This window comes from Parus major, chromosome 1 (assembly GCF_001522545.3).
Source record: "Parus major isolate Abel chromosome 1, Parus_major1.1, whole genome shotgun sequence".
In the NCBI taxonomy this organism is placed as follows: Eukaryota; Metazoa; Chordata; class Aves; order Passeriformes; family Paridae; genus Parus; species Parus major.
In genome coordinates, this window is record NC_031768.1 from 49,791,406 (window position 1) to 49,806,697 (window position 15,292).

The following is a 15,292-nucleotide window of genomic DNA, read 5'->3' on the forward strand; positions in this document are numbered from 1 at the left end:
TTGTCATCTGAAGAACTGTTTAAATATCAGTAAAATTTCACCACAAAATCAGCCTAATTTTCTGTCAGCCTTCTTAAAAAATTAGGCTGCCTGGAGGACCCAGAAATTTACAAAGCACAGTTATTATCTATGAGTAAAAATGTTCCTGTGTCTTGCATTTCTATGGAAGAATTAAACAGGATTTTGTCTTTGGATGGTACAAAGTAAATTAATGTCACTATCTGATATCTGATTATTTAGGAATAACACCACAGAGTAACTTACTTGGAATTCTGAAAATCAGTCATCTAGTCCATTTCAAAGTCAGGTCCAATTATACCTCCAATTTTCTCAGGAATTTGTTCTGTTCCAAACATCTCCAAGGACAAAGATTCCACCACCTCTCTAGGCAACCTGTTCCAGTATTTGACCATCCTTACAGTAAAAGCATTTTTCATAATAGCTAATTGAGTTTTCTAGTGCTCCATCTGGTGTCCATTGTCTCTTACACTATTGCTATGCACCTCTGAGCTCAGAGTCTGGCTCTATTGTCTCTCTACCATCCCATTTGGTAGTTGGAGACTACAAGTTTCTCCTGTAAGTCCTCTAACATTAATGCTGTACAAGTCAAGTTCTTTCCACCTCCCCTTCTACATCAGGTGCTTCAGCTGCTGACCATCTTGGTGCACCTCTGCTGGACTGACTGCAATATGTCAATGCCTTTCTTGAACAAGCCCAAAACTGGATGCAAGACTCCAGATGTGACTTCCCATGTGCTCAACAGAAGGTAAGGATCACTTCCCTGCATCTGCTGGCTATCCTGTTGGTAATAACCACCCAAGATGTGGCTGGCTGGCACATTACTGACTCATATTCCATCTGTTGTCCTCTGGGACCTTAAGGTCTGTTCCTGTCAAGCTGCTTTGCAGCAGTATTGGCATATGGAGTTATTACATTCTGGATGTGGGGCTGCAATTGCTTTTGCTGAACTTCATAGAGCTCTTGTTGATCCAATTTCCAGTCTGGTGAGGTCCTCTGAGACCTTTCCTTCCAGTGTATAGACTACTCCCTCAAATCTGGTATTGCCTGTGAATTTGCCAAGGGATGACTCTCTTCCAGCAGGATGTGGGACTGTTGATCATGTTTTGTTCAGGTGGGTGTGTCACCCACCTTACAGTTCATATCTCACCAATTTGTCTATAAAGATACCATAGGAAAACAAGATTGCAGCTAGTATCTTGTCTAAAATGGCTCACAGTCCTTCTAGATAATACAATTTATTACTTATTAATTGATAACAGACAAACTAGTATGGGAAGTTCAACTAGGGACTGAATCATATAAAGTATCTATTACAATCTACAAAATTAGTATCTGCATGTGGGAGCTGTTTCATAGGAAATAAGAATTTAAGATTCTAGTCATATAAAAATATATGTTAGATAAAACCTAGACTTCAGGAAACAAATTATTCAGAAATGACTGTACTGAAGGTTTGTGAGCCCAAAAGCTTGTGTGATTTTTTCTGCAGTGAACAGCAGTTAGTCTAATAAAAGATTATTACCTCTGTCTACACACTTGGCCCCCCTCACTCACAGAATGGTAATTTTAAGCCTGTGATGTGTATTTGCCAGTATTTTTACCTTGCTCTCTCAGAACAAGAAAAAAAAAAAAGGGAAACTGAAGCTTTCCTGGAGCAGAGGAAGTATCACTGTGCTTCAACTGTTTGGAAAAAGAAGAAAAGTGTATCTGAGAATCATAAGCTTCATCCAACTCAGTATTATACAGAAAATAATTATTGTTCATGTCCAGATTAGAAAAAAATAATCAATTTAAGATATATTGTCATGGAAAAAGGTTCCTTGAAGAAGGAAGAAGAAGGAGCTTTCTCTTAAATGAAATTTGAGCAATATTTTCAGTATGCAATACTTAAATATCTGTATTTATGTTATACACAGAAATGTACCATATGCAGTCAAGAATGCTTTGAAAAACTAGAGAACTTTTGTACAGTCAGAATAGATGGTGGAGTGGAATAAAAAAGTAGAATGTGTTCTTGGATTTTGGGGCTTATTTTCATACAATTAAATATGGTTAAGTTATCCATTTCCTCATTACACACTACAGTCCTCTCCCATCATGGTTCTATTTTTGTTATTACAGTGATGTAACTACACTGCTGTCTAGTCCATTAAGTATCAGCGCTGATAATTAAGATGTATTTTATTGCATCTTTAAAGTATTTTTAATGCCTATCTGGTTATACAAATGACATCAATGATGAACTACAATCAAGGGCAGCAAGAATTTTTTTCCAGCTGACACGAATTTCCTTCATAGAAAGTATGATATAGTTTGATACTAATGCATGTATATTTTTAAAATTTCCATTAGCAAGAATAGTTGTAAGGAATAGTTGTAAGGAATGTGGTATGAAACACAGGAAAAACAATATAAAAAGACTGAAACATGCATTAATTTGAACACTCTGAATAACACCTTTTAACTGCCCAGATTATAATGTGTACAACACACTAGTGTTTATTTATCTTTTAAAATTAATAAAAATGTTAGTAAAATTATTACATACATCATTTTCACACATTTTATTCACATGACAGATCTAGAAATTATTTTATGAAGCATAAGATTATTTGACAGTTAAGAAAGAAATAATTAAAACCAAAACAGTTGCTTGCTTTTACAGTAAAATGGGCATCATTATTATGAAAATAACTTTCTCTAATGAAAAGCATCCCAAAGGATTATTTTGAATAATTTTGGAAAAATGCTATGGCGATGTTTTCTTCTGCAGTTTCTTGTACCATACAGGTGCCTCTTTATTTGTCTGTAAAAGAAAGAACATTTAGTTGTGAGACAGTGAACAGATGAAAAACATGCAATCTACACAATTTAAACAACCTACACAAGTCCCTCTCCTTCCTATGTAGTTAACAGTTGAGTTCTTTGCTTAAATGCAAATATCAAAAACAAGACCACACATTTAAATTTACTATTACAACATATCAGTATTAAAACCTCCCTACTTCCAGGTTATAGAGTGCAAATTATATCATGAAAACAAAATAATTTTTTAAAAAATACCCGTCACAATGAAAACAAGCAGCAATTGTGCCATAAATAGGTTTCATTTGAAATAACATAATTTGTCTTTCCAACTGAGAAAGAAATGCATCTTAGAAAAAAGATCTTACATGTGCCAAAATTTTGCACTATATGGAGAAATAGAGTTCTTAAAAAATTTTAATTGAAAATAAAAGCATACAGTTTTCTAACTCTGTAGAAGGTATTTTAATTGCAGAGAACTATCTGTGAGCAACTTTTCCTTATCTTCATAATCCTATAGGTTACTGTTGCACAGTCAAGATTGCTTGTGGCAAATTCAGTGGTAGTTTGTATAAAATAAAATAATTCAAGTTTTAATAGAAATACAATTAATCAAGTGGAGGTGGAAAAAGGTAAGGACTATTCTGCTTCCAGGGTTGAATATAATATCTTGAGTTAGTGAGCACTGTCTCAGTATGTTGTCTCTAAACTTGTTCCTTTCTAGTTCCCTTTTCTGACTGCTCTCTATTCATTCTTTCCTCCAAGACTTAAAAAACATCCAATTAAAAAATGTACTTTATTAATTTCGAAGATTCCAGTTACAAAAACAAATCTGCTCTATTTATTCAAGCTTTTGGAATTCTAAAACTTGACCTGAACTATCAGGATTTTCACAGGACCACTGATTTATTTTCCTATCTAAGAAGAAAACCTGTGCTATCTTCCCATTTTAAGTTCTCTACTTCAAAATCTGCAAAGGCTAGAGTTTTTCACAGAGAAATTAGTTACAATTTCTTAATATAAGTGCAGTTTTTCTGGATTCCTGCATGGTTTCTATATCCTGTCTGTAAGACAGGACAGATTATGCACTGATACTCCAGATCATTGACACAAACTGTTTGCTCATGTTTTGGATCACTGAATAGCTCCATCAAAAGCAAAGTTTGGGCAGTATAATTTAGCACTACCAAAAGGACTATGGATGAGACAGCCTTGGATAAGCCTGTGTTTAGTCTAATAATGCTATTCAAGCAAAATTTGAACTCCTAAAATCCCCCAATGTCCTCACATCATGTCCCAGAGATGCTACCATTTCCTACTTTTTGTGTTATAAACCCAGTACATGGTGTGCTACACCACAAACCTCATATTGTTTAAGACACTGTATGTTAAAAATCTCTACCAGAAAAAAAAGAAAAAAGACAAAAGAAGAAAAAAAAACTACAAAAAAGGAAAAAAAAGAGTTCTCTTTGGACCAAGTCAGCACATATGCTATGCAATATGGATACACCCAGTCCACCCCAGAGAAAGGCAGAATCATGAAGTTTGTAAGTAAGAGTCATAATTTGTTTTGTGATTCAACACTGCAACTTGGCTGTCTTGAATCTATTAGTTCTGACACAGTCATAGTCAGAAACTTCAAACCATTTTCATGAAGCTTTCCAGTACCAGAAGTACTAAATCTGAAGTGGGCCACTTCAAATATTAAAATAAAAGCTTTTCATTTCTGAAGGAATAAAACAGGGTTTTATAATGGTTTTATAACATCTGGCTTCCTTAGCAACAGAAGTGGTATACTTCTGGTGTTCTATTTTTTATATATATTTAGATACATATGCACATACACATACATCAATTTAAGAATACATAAATACACCTATTTCCTCACTCCTGCTTCTCAATATAGATATGCACAAACTCCACTTATACACAATCATAGTAGATTTAAATTAGTATACATGGTCTGTGAATCCCTACAACTATTAAAATTTTGCTAGCCACTCAATGCTGTAAATACAGCAATGGTACTTTTTTAAGAAAACGACCTGTTTTGCTGCAAACTTAAGATATAGAAAGTAACCAAATAGCTAAAAAACATCACAAACCCTAATTTTTCTCCTCAACATTGACTGTTTCCCTAAAGAGCTGAATTAATTATACATCTCCCTGAAAGATGAATCCACATTTTTCTTCTTAAAAAGTGAGGAGAACCATTAGAAATTTTAGCACTCACTCTTTTCATAGTACTTACAAATAATGTTGGCTTAGGTGTAAATATATTTTCTTCTTCATGTTCTGACAGCAGTTTTAACAAAGGGCTTGATTTTTTTCCAGTTGCACTTTTTACACCAATATTAGACAGAGGTAGATTTTGTTCACAGTGTTTACCATGTAGAGTAATAATAATCTGCTTCATTGTCGCTAGTTCCTATAAAACCACAAAAGAACAATGCTAAGTTATTCAGTTAAATTACATTTGAACCTATAAATATTTATTTGTTATTAACAAGCTTGTATTCATGAAACTTGGATCAGTAAATGCAAAAAAGAATATATACTTGCTATAATTAGTAAAATTACCACTTAAACCCTAGCAAAGTAAGAAAATAAAAGAGGCACAGAGGATTTATTCAACTCAAATTCTGTTCTGCTTAAAGGCTGTAAAAGACAACATTTACTGTATAGTAAGAAGCATAAGAAGCACATTATCTCTTTTAACTTGGACATCCACTCCATTTAAAAGAATTCTTTGGCATTTATTTTTTCAGGCTGAGCGAGTGTAAAAATCTAATTTGAATGACTGTGACAACTTGTACTTTTGAGCACTAGGTCTTGCACAGAAATTTTATAAATACATTACTAGAAATATTTCCTTGTAACCAGATTAAAAAAGAAATATCAATGAAGACCCTTTAGAGGATGTACAGCAAAAAGAGGCTCAAAATGGTAAAAAATTGTGAAAAATGAAAGTTCCAGTGTGGAAAAAGGAATGAGAACATATAGAAATGCAGCCTTTTTTTTGAATATGCTAGTAATTTGCTTTGAAAACAATATGAATTAAAAATGTAATCTTTCCTTAATACTTGGCTGAACAAAACAGATTACTCAAAATGTACAGCAGAGTGAGAAAGGAAAAAACATAGCATTTTCTGACTTTAACTGGACATCTTCTTTTGTCATCTTTTACCACATCTACCTTATAACATTCCCTCTCCACCCCATATAATAGGTATGATTACTATAAAATAAATTCCAGAATTTAAAGCATTAAGTATTATTACTATTAGTAGTATTATTTAGAGCATTCATTATTGTAGAATTAGAACAGCAAGATCAGTAGAAAAGCCTTTCAATGTAAATTTTAAGAGGATTTTACATGTTTTAAAATATTAATGGTTTTGTTTGCTTGCTTTTTACAAATGGTGTTGCCTTCAATAAGCAACACTGTCAATATATTAGCCTTATATACAATTAACATTCTGTCTCATCTGTCAACCAGAAAAGGGTAATTTGTGTTTATAGCTGAATGACAAATATTTGTTAAACCTTACCTATTTAATACCTGCTGGAAAATAACATTGATGCACATTCTGTTTTCACTGAATTATTAGTAATGAGTTAAAAAAACCCCTCAGCCTTTTAAGATACTCCTGCCATATACCTTCTCTCTGTCCACTGCTGCCTTTAATACAAGAAACAAAGTCAAAAGAAACATGCTGAAGCCTTTAAATTGTCCAACACTAACTCAGTTACATGAATGGAAGTTACACTCCACAGACCAGCTTTATGGAGTGTACAAATTGTTCTTGTATCACTCCACAGACCAGCTTTATGGAGTGTACAAATTGTTCTTGTATCTCAGTCATTTAATATTAACTATTTGCATAATTCAGCCATGTGTGGTGGCATGTTGAAACAGCATGACTGCAGAGCAGCTGTTTAAAAGGACTGCATAGCTGATGCCAACATGTTTTTCAAAGTTGTAAACTCTGCAAAGATGTTGCCAAAGCAACACATAGACAGAATTTCTTGATGAAAATAACTCAAGCAAGTATACAGCAAATAAATACACCATCACAGGAGATTAAATTGTACATAAACAATGTTTTGACATTAGCAAATGGTGTTCCTATACTTAAACTGTGTTATTCTGTGGACCAAATAGCTGCACGTTTGAACAAGGCAAAACTCAAAAACTGTCACACAGATTTATTTCAGAAACAGAGTTGAAACTTGTATGTGTAGGGTCAAATTCTCCTGTGTCAAGATCCACTTGGCAGTTTGAAGTCTTCTCTACTTAATATTATCTGTCCTGTACTTGACAGCACTGTCTGTTCTCAGACTTGGAATAGGCTCTAGAGAGTCAGCTCTCACATAAGCTTCCCTTGTGACAGCAGGATTCTCCAATGTGAAGCTATAGGAAGGAATGACAGGGAGTGGGGCGAAGAAGCTATTTTGACATCACAGCCAAATTTATCATGAGGATTTAGCTAAGGTTGCCTTAATATTTGTTCTAAACCCCCTCCATATTGAGCAAGAAAGACCTTAAGAAACTCGGAAAAATAAATAGCACATGAAATACTGAATCCAATAGAATTTCTGGTATGTGTACTGCTAAACAAGGAAAGAAAATTGCCCCAACATACTTGCAAGAGATTTGCTGTTTTCAACAAAGGAAATACTGAAAACAAAGCTTTGTCTTGAACTGCAGTGATTTTAACCACCTCTTTAGATTTCTCCACTCCTCAACACAATTCTTATCTTCACTTTTAAGTTCCAAACAAACAGTCATGAGTACCTGCTACTTCTGGCATGCTACCATGATTCTGTGAATATTATTTTCCAATCTTAAAATCCACAAAGTTGGTCTAGAAAGCTAGCAAGGTAAAAGCAGCTTTGGAGACTGTACTCAGCAGAAATATGTGAACTTGTTCCAGGGGAGACAAGACCTTAGGAAAGAAGGGGAAAGTAGATAGAGGGTTCAAAGGAGATAGGAAGGCTCTTTTGTGTAGGACATGCACTAGTTTCAGGATAAGCTAAGTAAAGGAAGATGTGAAGAAAAATGGATCATTAAAGTTCTTCTATTTTTTACTGTGTCAAGTCCATGTTTCTGTGTCCAGGCAGAGCTGTGCAAATTGTTTACTTACAGTATTCCCTTCAGTTACTCAGTACACTGTAGGAAACAGTGTTGCTAAAGCTCTGCATTTCCCAATTTCTCTGGTGAAGTATTTAGTCTTTGCCAAGCTGGCTCCTGGACATATAAGCCATGCTATGCAAGCTGTGTGTCACTGTGTTGAGGCTTCCAGGTCCGAGGGCTTTGGCGAACCAGACAGCAATCCTTTATGGGAGGATTATGAGTACCAACACCTCTGAGTGGATTCACCCAGCTCCTCCCTGGGCTGGCTTTACACCTTTGGTCACAAACTATGGGAACACAAGCACTCACTCACCGCTTATGCAACATGCTGTGGGGACGTGGCAGTGTGGATACATGAAAAACAATGCAATTGGCAAAAAAAGGTGGGTTAGGATGACACAAGGAAAAAAGCAGCTGGCACGAAACAGTGCTTATATACAATTAGTGTCACCCATACAAACAAGTATCAGGACTACATTATTAAATATTTTGAAAGTCTGTTCACAGCTACCTAATTAATTTTTGTTAAGGATGTTGCTATGTTTACCAGCTCAAGTCCTAAAAATCGAAGTAATGAGCTATGTGACACATTAAGTGGGATTTCACTTGAACTTGAAATGCCTAAATTGCTGTATCTAAACATTAAATATCTAACCATGAGCTAAGAATCTAATTTTCCATCACAGACAATGTAGCTTGGAAAGTGACTCCATTCAGAAGAGGGACACTACTGGTGTTGTAACATTAGGCTGCTGTTTATAGTTATAAAGCACAGAAAAATACCTTACCACAGACACCTTCATTTTGATACCTAAATTTAGTTGTGATAAGCTGAATACATTTCTCACCTCACTCTCCTTATCACTTACTTTTCTCAGGCTTCCTACTTCACGTAAAACAACTTTCATCCTGAATAGCCAGTGTGCAATCATAATTCCCCTTGCATACAGATGTGAAGTATCAAATTATTTTTTAAAAAGACCTGTGTTTTTAGAACAAGCTTTCACACCACAGATTATCTACTTGGCAAGTTTTCCAAAACATACAGAGATTCATACTTTAGGACAATCTAACATCCTGTATTCCACTTATGGATATTAACTCATTTTTATTAAAGATTACTTGAAGTATAAAAGCATACTTGAAAATTTTGCGTACGTAACCAGAAAGGAGTTGGAATTCAAAGTAAGTGATTAGAATGAATGGACTGAGAACACTGGGAGTGATGCAGCAAGAGGTGAAATAAGGCAACATGTATTGCATTGTAAATAGTATCAGAAGAAACTACTTGCTTATTTCCATTTATTTTTGGTAAGTTATGTCCAACAACCTTAGTTAAAAATAGCAAAAGCAATTTTATATGCCAATATACAATCAGAGAAGGAGATAAAAAGGTTTGACTCAATGATATTAGAGGTCTTTTCCAACTTTAGTGTTTCTATGATTCTTTATTTAGGTACAGATAAAGGATAGACAGCAGTATTTTCCACAGTGTGCATTAATTAAAATGTTTTCTGGTTTGGCATATTTCCCAAATTCTACATTTCTAATTTATTAGGCTAAATGGTGGTGCTGTGGAATGAACTGAAAAATCATCAAGCTTTAAAATAGTGTTAAAAGAACCAAAACAAAGAAGTGGAAATAACTTAAAAAAGGTCAAGTAAAAAAGGGTATTACCTGCTAATATTACTCATACTTGATAAAATTCAGAGACTTTGAACTGTTATTTGAGCTTAAAATAAAAGTAAAAATAAGTTGTAGTTTATTTAAAATAGATTTTACCTGTGTATTATGGATAATAGAAATAGTACCTAGAAAAATGAAGACTGATGATCAGTTTTGGGATACAAAGGATAAAATTTGATTCCTTCAACTAGCAATGCAACTAGAAGGTAAGCAAATGCAAAAATAAGGCATATAAAAGAGAGATGTATTTTGAGTTACAGATACTATAAAATGAACTCTATTAACATTCATTTTGATGTTATTGATACATGCTCAAATACACATGTACCAAAAGAGCAGCTTACGTCTTCCTAATTCAAAATGAATAGAATATTAAGTATTATAACAAAACAATGACTTACATTGTAAAAGCATAATAAAAAAGAACTGTCTCCTGTGGGAAATAATTGAGGCATAAAAAGGTGCTCTTTTCTCACTGATGAAGTAATTGATGAAGTATGTGAAAGAAATGCGTACATTAAGCATTGTACTCAAGTATAGTATCAAGATAGTAATTTCATTTTTTTTAGTGAATTGTCAACAGTATAAATTTCTTTTTTCTGTCTCTGTCATGTAACTATTATCAAAGGAAGAATGAATCCTCTGTGTGCACTCAAGAACTTGCAATAGCACTTAACATTATATATGTCTATGTATAATCTCAGTAACTATGTAAATTTATATAAGCAGTTAATAAGACATATCTATATATCATGATCTGGAAGCAGATACAAAATAACAGCCTCAAGAAAAAGTAACTGGCTAACAGGAATCAATCACATACATGTCAATTCTTAGGTTCTTAGGGTAGGGAAGTCTTGCACTTCAAACAATCTCCATACGATGATCTTAAAAAGAAGGTTCATGTAGAACAAACCAAACAGTTGGAACTCCTCAGTAGGAAGAGATATATACCTATGTGGTCTCAAGATAGCTCATTCTAACAGTAAATATAATGGATCTTTTATATTACTAAAATCATAGAAGAAGCCAGTGGGTGCCAGATCCATCTGACTCTTTCCTCATGCAGCAAAGCTCATGGTTACTGACTCAGGTAAATGTCCTCTAAAGCAAAAATGACCCTGATAATAGTATGTGCAGTTAACTGAACCTCTATCATGGGAAGTGGCATTCTACTTTTAGCTCTGCATACAGAATTTAGGAATTCTGTATGCAGTTTACAATTGCAAACTTCACCTTAGATTATAACTCCATTTTGAAGCAGAGAACTCGTATTGTGGAAGGTGAACAAGTGATTTCTGCCCTAGAAAATGTATGAGGTTCTTGCAGAACCACTGAACTTTATGACTGACAAGTGCTCCCAGAGAAGAACACAGCATGAAAGAATAGTACAGAAAACCAATTTCAGTGTCAAAATCAGAAAAATCAGATGAAGAAGGGATAAAACCAGAGGTCTCCCCCATCAGGGATCCTGATTAAAAGTTAAGGTCTCTCAGAATTTGTGAGTCAACCACTAAAGTAATGATTTTAGATGTGTATTCTCACTCCCAATCTGTAAATGTACTGTGAGAGCAAAGCATGCGTGGTCAGGACCTCCTTTGGAAAGCTGGTATTCTTCACTTTAACTGCCATATGGTCCCCATGTGGGTAAAGTGTAACTCAAAATAAAATATGTATCCAGTCTGGAGTTTGACTGTACATCCCCCATGCGTGGAAGAGATTGAACAAAAAACTGCTTCACAAAAAGACTTTTAACGCACCAAAACTTGAGTCCAGAGACTGGGCTATTCTCAATGTGGGAGCCAAATAGTAGCTTTGAATGTAGCAGCCTGGTGACTATTATGGCTGCATCAACTTATAAAATAACATTAACAATAAAAACAATAAATATATTAGAACATACAACTGAGGGAAAATATCCATACTGGCATGAAAAACATGTTTATGGCAAGTCAGTGCAATCTGTCTTCACATGCATGTTCCCTCTAAGTTATTCAGCTATTGTAGTCTTCAAACAAGTCTGCACAGGGAAAAAGAGAGTTCAGAAATTTAAGCTACAGGTTTGTTAAAGAATACTAATTTGAGAAACTTAAACCAGCATTTAAGAATGCTATACCCATTTGATAGTGCTCTGTAAAAAGCACATTCTGGAATGATTTCTCAGTCTCTGAAGAATTAGAAATAGATGTTCAATATAAAAATATTCAAGAGAGAATTCAGAGAAAAAAATAAAATTTTATACTTCCCATATCTCCTTCTTGAGAGAAAATTATCTTAATCTGGAAAAAGGCAGGGCAGGATGGTTCAGAAGGAACTATCTTCACAGTTGTCTGTCTCAAGGCATTCATTAGTATCAAGCTTAATGAGCATATCAGGTGATGGTAGAGAAAATACTAAGGATATTTCTCTCTGCTTCTTACTTTTAGACTCATACTGTAACTTTTGTGAAAGTAAAGGTATATTAAAAGTTGATCATTTAATTGCTAGTACTAAGGTGAAGAGGGAACTGTGAGAAGTCTCACTGCAGTTTGGAACACAGCTTTGGAACACATGACTGGATACTTGGCTGGATCTTCTCACATGCATCTTTAGATATCTTCAGTAATAAAATTTAAACCTAGGCAAACTAGCTTGTCTTTATATTGCTGTTGGTGAGAAATTCAAAAGTAATATTAATTTTGCTTATTTTAAATGAGGTTATGATAAATCACAATATAATAGTGCCTGTTTCTTTTTTCTGACTGCAAATCCCAAGATAATTTTCAGATGTAGATACCTACACAATATATTTTTAAAATTAGGCAAGATCCATCTCTGCTACTTTGTCACTTGAGAAGTGACTTCTCAGATGATCTTTACACTGGCAGTACTCTGACAGCACTGGAGTTCACCAGTTAAAATGGAGGTAAACAAACAAAGCTCACTGTATGGATTTTTGGCATAAACATATTTCTGCACAACAACAGACTAGATGACTGAAACAGAACCTGGTTCCACCTTTCAACATATGCAGTGACTTGCATACAGCACTTTGAAGTTTGAGTACAGTACTCAAACTTTGGAGTGCACTAGAGAAAGGAGACATACGTGTCATTATCAAGGAATGAGACTCTCAAGCAAAAGTAGTACCTACAATGTCTCCTCTTCAGAAGTGCTGACAATTCACACAAAGAACTATTTTAGAATTGTCCTTCAGGGGTTTTCCTTCTGCTAGAGACATACTGCAGAAGACAGCCGATAGCCTGGAATGAATTATCTGTTCACTTTTTTGGCTGGAAGTGGAAAAAAGACCAACACTATTAGCACTAATTGACAACACTGGACAGTAACATTAATGATGACAAGGTGTAAAACAGGGGAAAGACACTGCAGAATCACCATTTTGACATGACAGCAAAATGAAGCAAATGGTCAGTCAGCCAATTCAATTTAAGACTGCAGATGGATAGGAAACAGTAGCCCAACTGGTGCTAACTCAGATTCAACAGTGGAACTCCTTGAGTTTGTGCTTATCAGAAATATAATCCACATCATAACAGAGCTCAAAGAAGATTTTAACAACTGCCTTTGAAATCAAGAAAACATCACAAGCCATTGTTCAATCCTTCAAGTAAGGCAGAGTGTATTTGACATAGTTGCATCTAATTGCAGCTGTGCAGGAAATAGAAGAAGTCAGCAAAAATTCCAGTATGAGAATTACACATATGGTCATCTAAGGCACATGGATACACTGTAAGGCTGGAAGTTGGAAGACAGTATGAAATGTCCTGATCAAACAAATGAACCTAATAACTGGGTGGTGGAAAGATGCCAGACCATATGCAGGATGTTGATAGATTCTCTACACTACACTTAATTCACTCATTCTCTATATCCCAGTGCATATAAAAACCTTAAAATGAACAGACAGGTCTGTGACTATATGGTCCTACAAACTAATTCCAGTTTTATAAGGTGAACGCATTAGACCTGTGGCAACAATAAAATGTCCCAGTCACTGCAGAAAACAGCTTCTGTCTTTTTAGGCACACAAAAATCTCTGCCTATTTCAGCTGTATTTTAAATTTGTTCTTAACAATTTAATCTTTCTAACTTCTTAACAAAAATACTAGCATGTCAAATTCTTAAGGTTTTCACTTTTATATTGTAGATCAGAAATATATTTGTAATTGTAACTAGGACTAATTCTCTGAATACTTTTTTTTTTAATCTGAGCCATTGTGACATTCATTTACTCAACATATAATAAAAAGTATTTTTATGTTTACCTAACAGGAAATGGATGCTAACATGCTAATGTGTTAAAACAGACTTATTTTCATAAATTATTATGTAGAAGTTACTGTATTTTCTGAGATGGTAATAGTCTAGTGTAATTCTCCGTTTTTGCTATTTCTTACAGAGTATTTAAATTCATTTTCCACTTGGTAATAGTCAAATGCTACCATGAAATGAAGAAAAATGAAAAAAATGTTCACAGCTGGATATATGCAGTAGAATGAGACAGAAATATACATAGACAATACAGGAAAAAAAGAATGTAACGTGGAATACATGCTGAGAAAATCTGAACAATTTCAGATTAATCAACAATTAAAAATTTCTTGTTTAAAAGTTTGTCCTTTTAATTGATTCTATCTCTCTCAAAACCATATAATTTAAAATACATGTGCCAATTTCCATCACGTAATCCATATATATGTTGCATTTTGCCTATGAAACCTCCTATTTAGTACACAACTGCTTACTGTATACCACTGTGAATAAAAAGATAATTCTTGCAAGAATATATATGAAGAACAGTAAAACATTCTGAATAATACAGCCCAAAGAAAATAATCAGTGCTGTTAAGTCCTTCCTCTTCCTAAATTCAGTACTATTTGGAATTCAATTTTTATTAAAGCTTGACAGCAACAAAATAGATAACAAAATTATGAGAAATATGGCTTAGGAACATATTTTTCTTTGTAAAAAATGAGCCAGAAGCTTCTCTACACTCATTTAGCAATGTAAATGTCACTTTGTTTCTCCAAGCTTAAAGCTGAGAATAGCTCCAGGGCTTACTTGTGATGCAGAAATGTCCCTGTAATCTACTTAGAAAACATGCAGAACATTAATAGAAACTAGAATCTTGGAACATAAACGTAGCATAAGAAAAATGATAATTACTCTGTGGCTTAACATTTAAAAAGAGAGTTAAGCATTGTACATCAGCATTTTTTTTATATAAAACAAGTTGCAGCACATAGATGAGCAGGAAGTTGTTCACTTTAGAAACACAAATAATTTTAACATTATCGTGTACAATCATTTTGCACAGCAAAGAGGGGGAAGAGGCAGAGATAGAGATTGTTTGAAGGCACCTGTTACCAATCACATCTTTTCATTCATGTCTTCCCAACCCCTGCAGATACCCCTTCCTTCCCCTCTCCCCAACAAAGCAGTTTTCTCCTTTTATCCACTAAGCTTCCATCCCTGATTAAACACGTACTGCCCTCCCCCTTACGACTCCAAAGCTTTTTATGAGTGTCTGAACTTCTCTCCACCTCTGTTTTTTTGCAGATGGCAGCTGTTGCTACTCTCCAGGTTCCTAAATCCAACATATTGGCTTTCTGTCCTAGGTTATTCCTAGTCAATCTTCT

At 34.5% G+C, this 15,292-nt stretch overlaps 1 protein-coding gene across 4 annotated transcripts in view; it reads right to left on the minus strand.

Annotated features, from left to right (window-relative positions):
* Window positions 1-2,184: 2,184 nt before the first annotated feature.
* Window positions 2,185-15,292, minus strand: part of PIBF1 (progesterone immunomodulatory binding factor 1) — a 105,137-nt gene continuing 92,029 nt past the window's right edge. For 3 of the 4 annotated variants that reach the window (XM_015627330.3, XM_015627347.3, XM_033514353.1), the window contains 2 exons: window positions 5,078-5,254; window positions 2,185-2,827 (listed from right to left, as the gene is read on the minus strand). In XM_015627330.3, the coding sequence (XP_015482816.1) occupies window positions 2,771-2,827; window positions 5,078-5,254 (234 nt within the window). In that variant the 3' untranslated portion in view covers window positions 2,185-2,770. Of the gene's footprint in view, window positions 2,828-5,077; window positions 5,255-15,292 lie in introns of those variants that run through there. The other variant, XM_015627353.3, reaches the window with a different exon arrangement.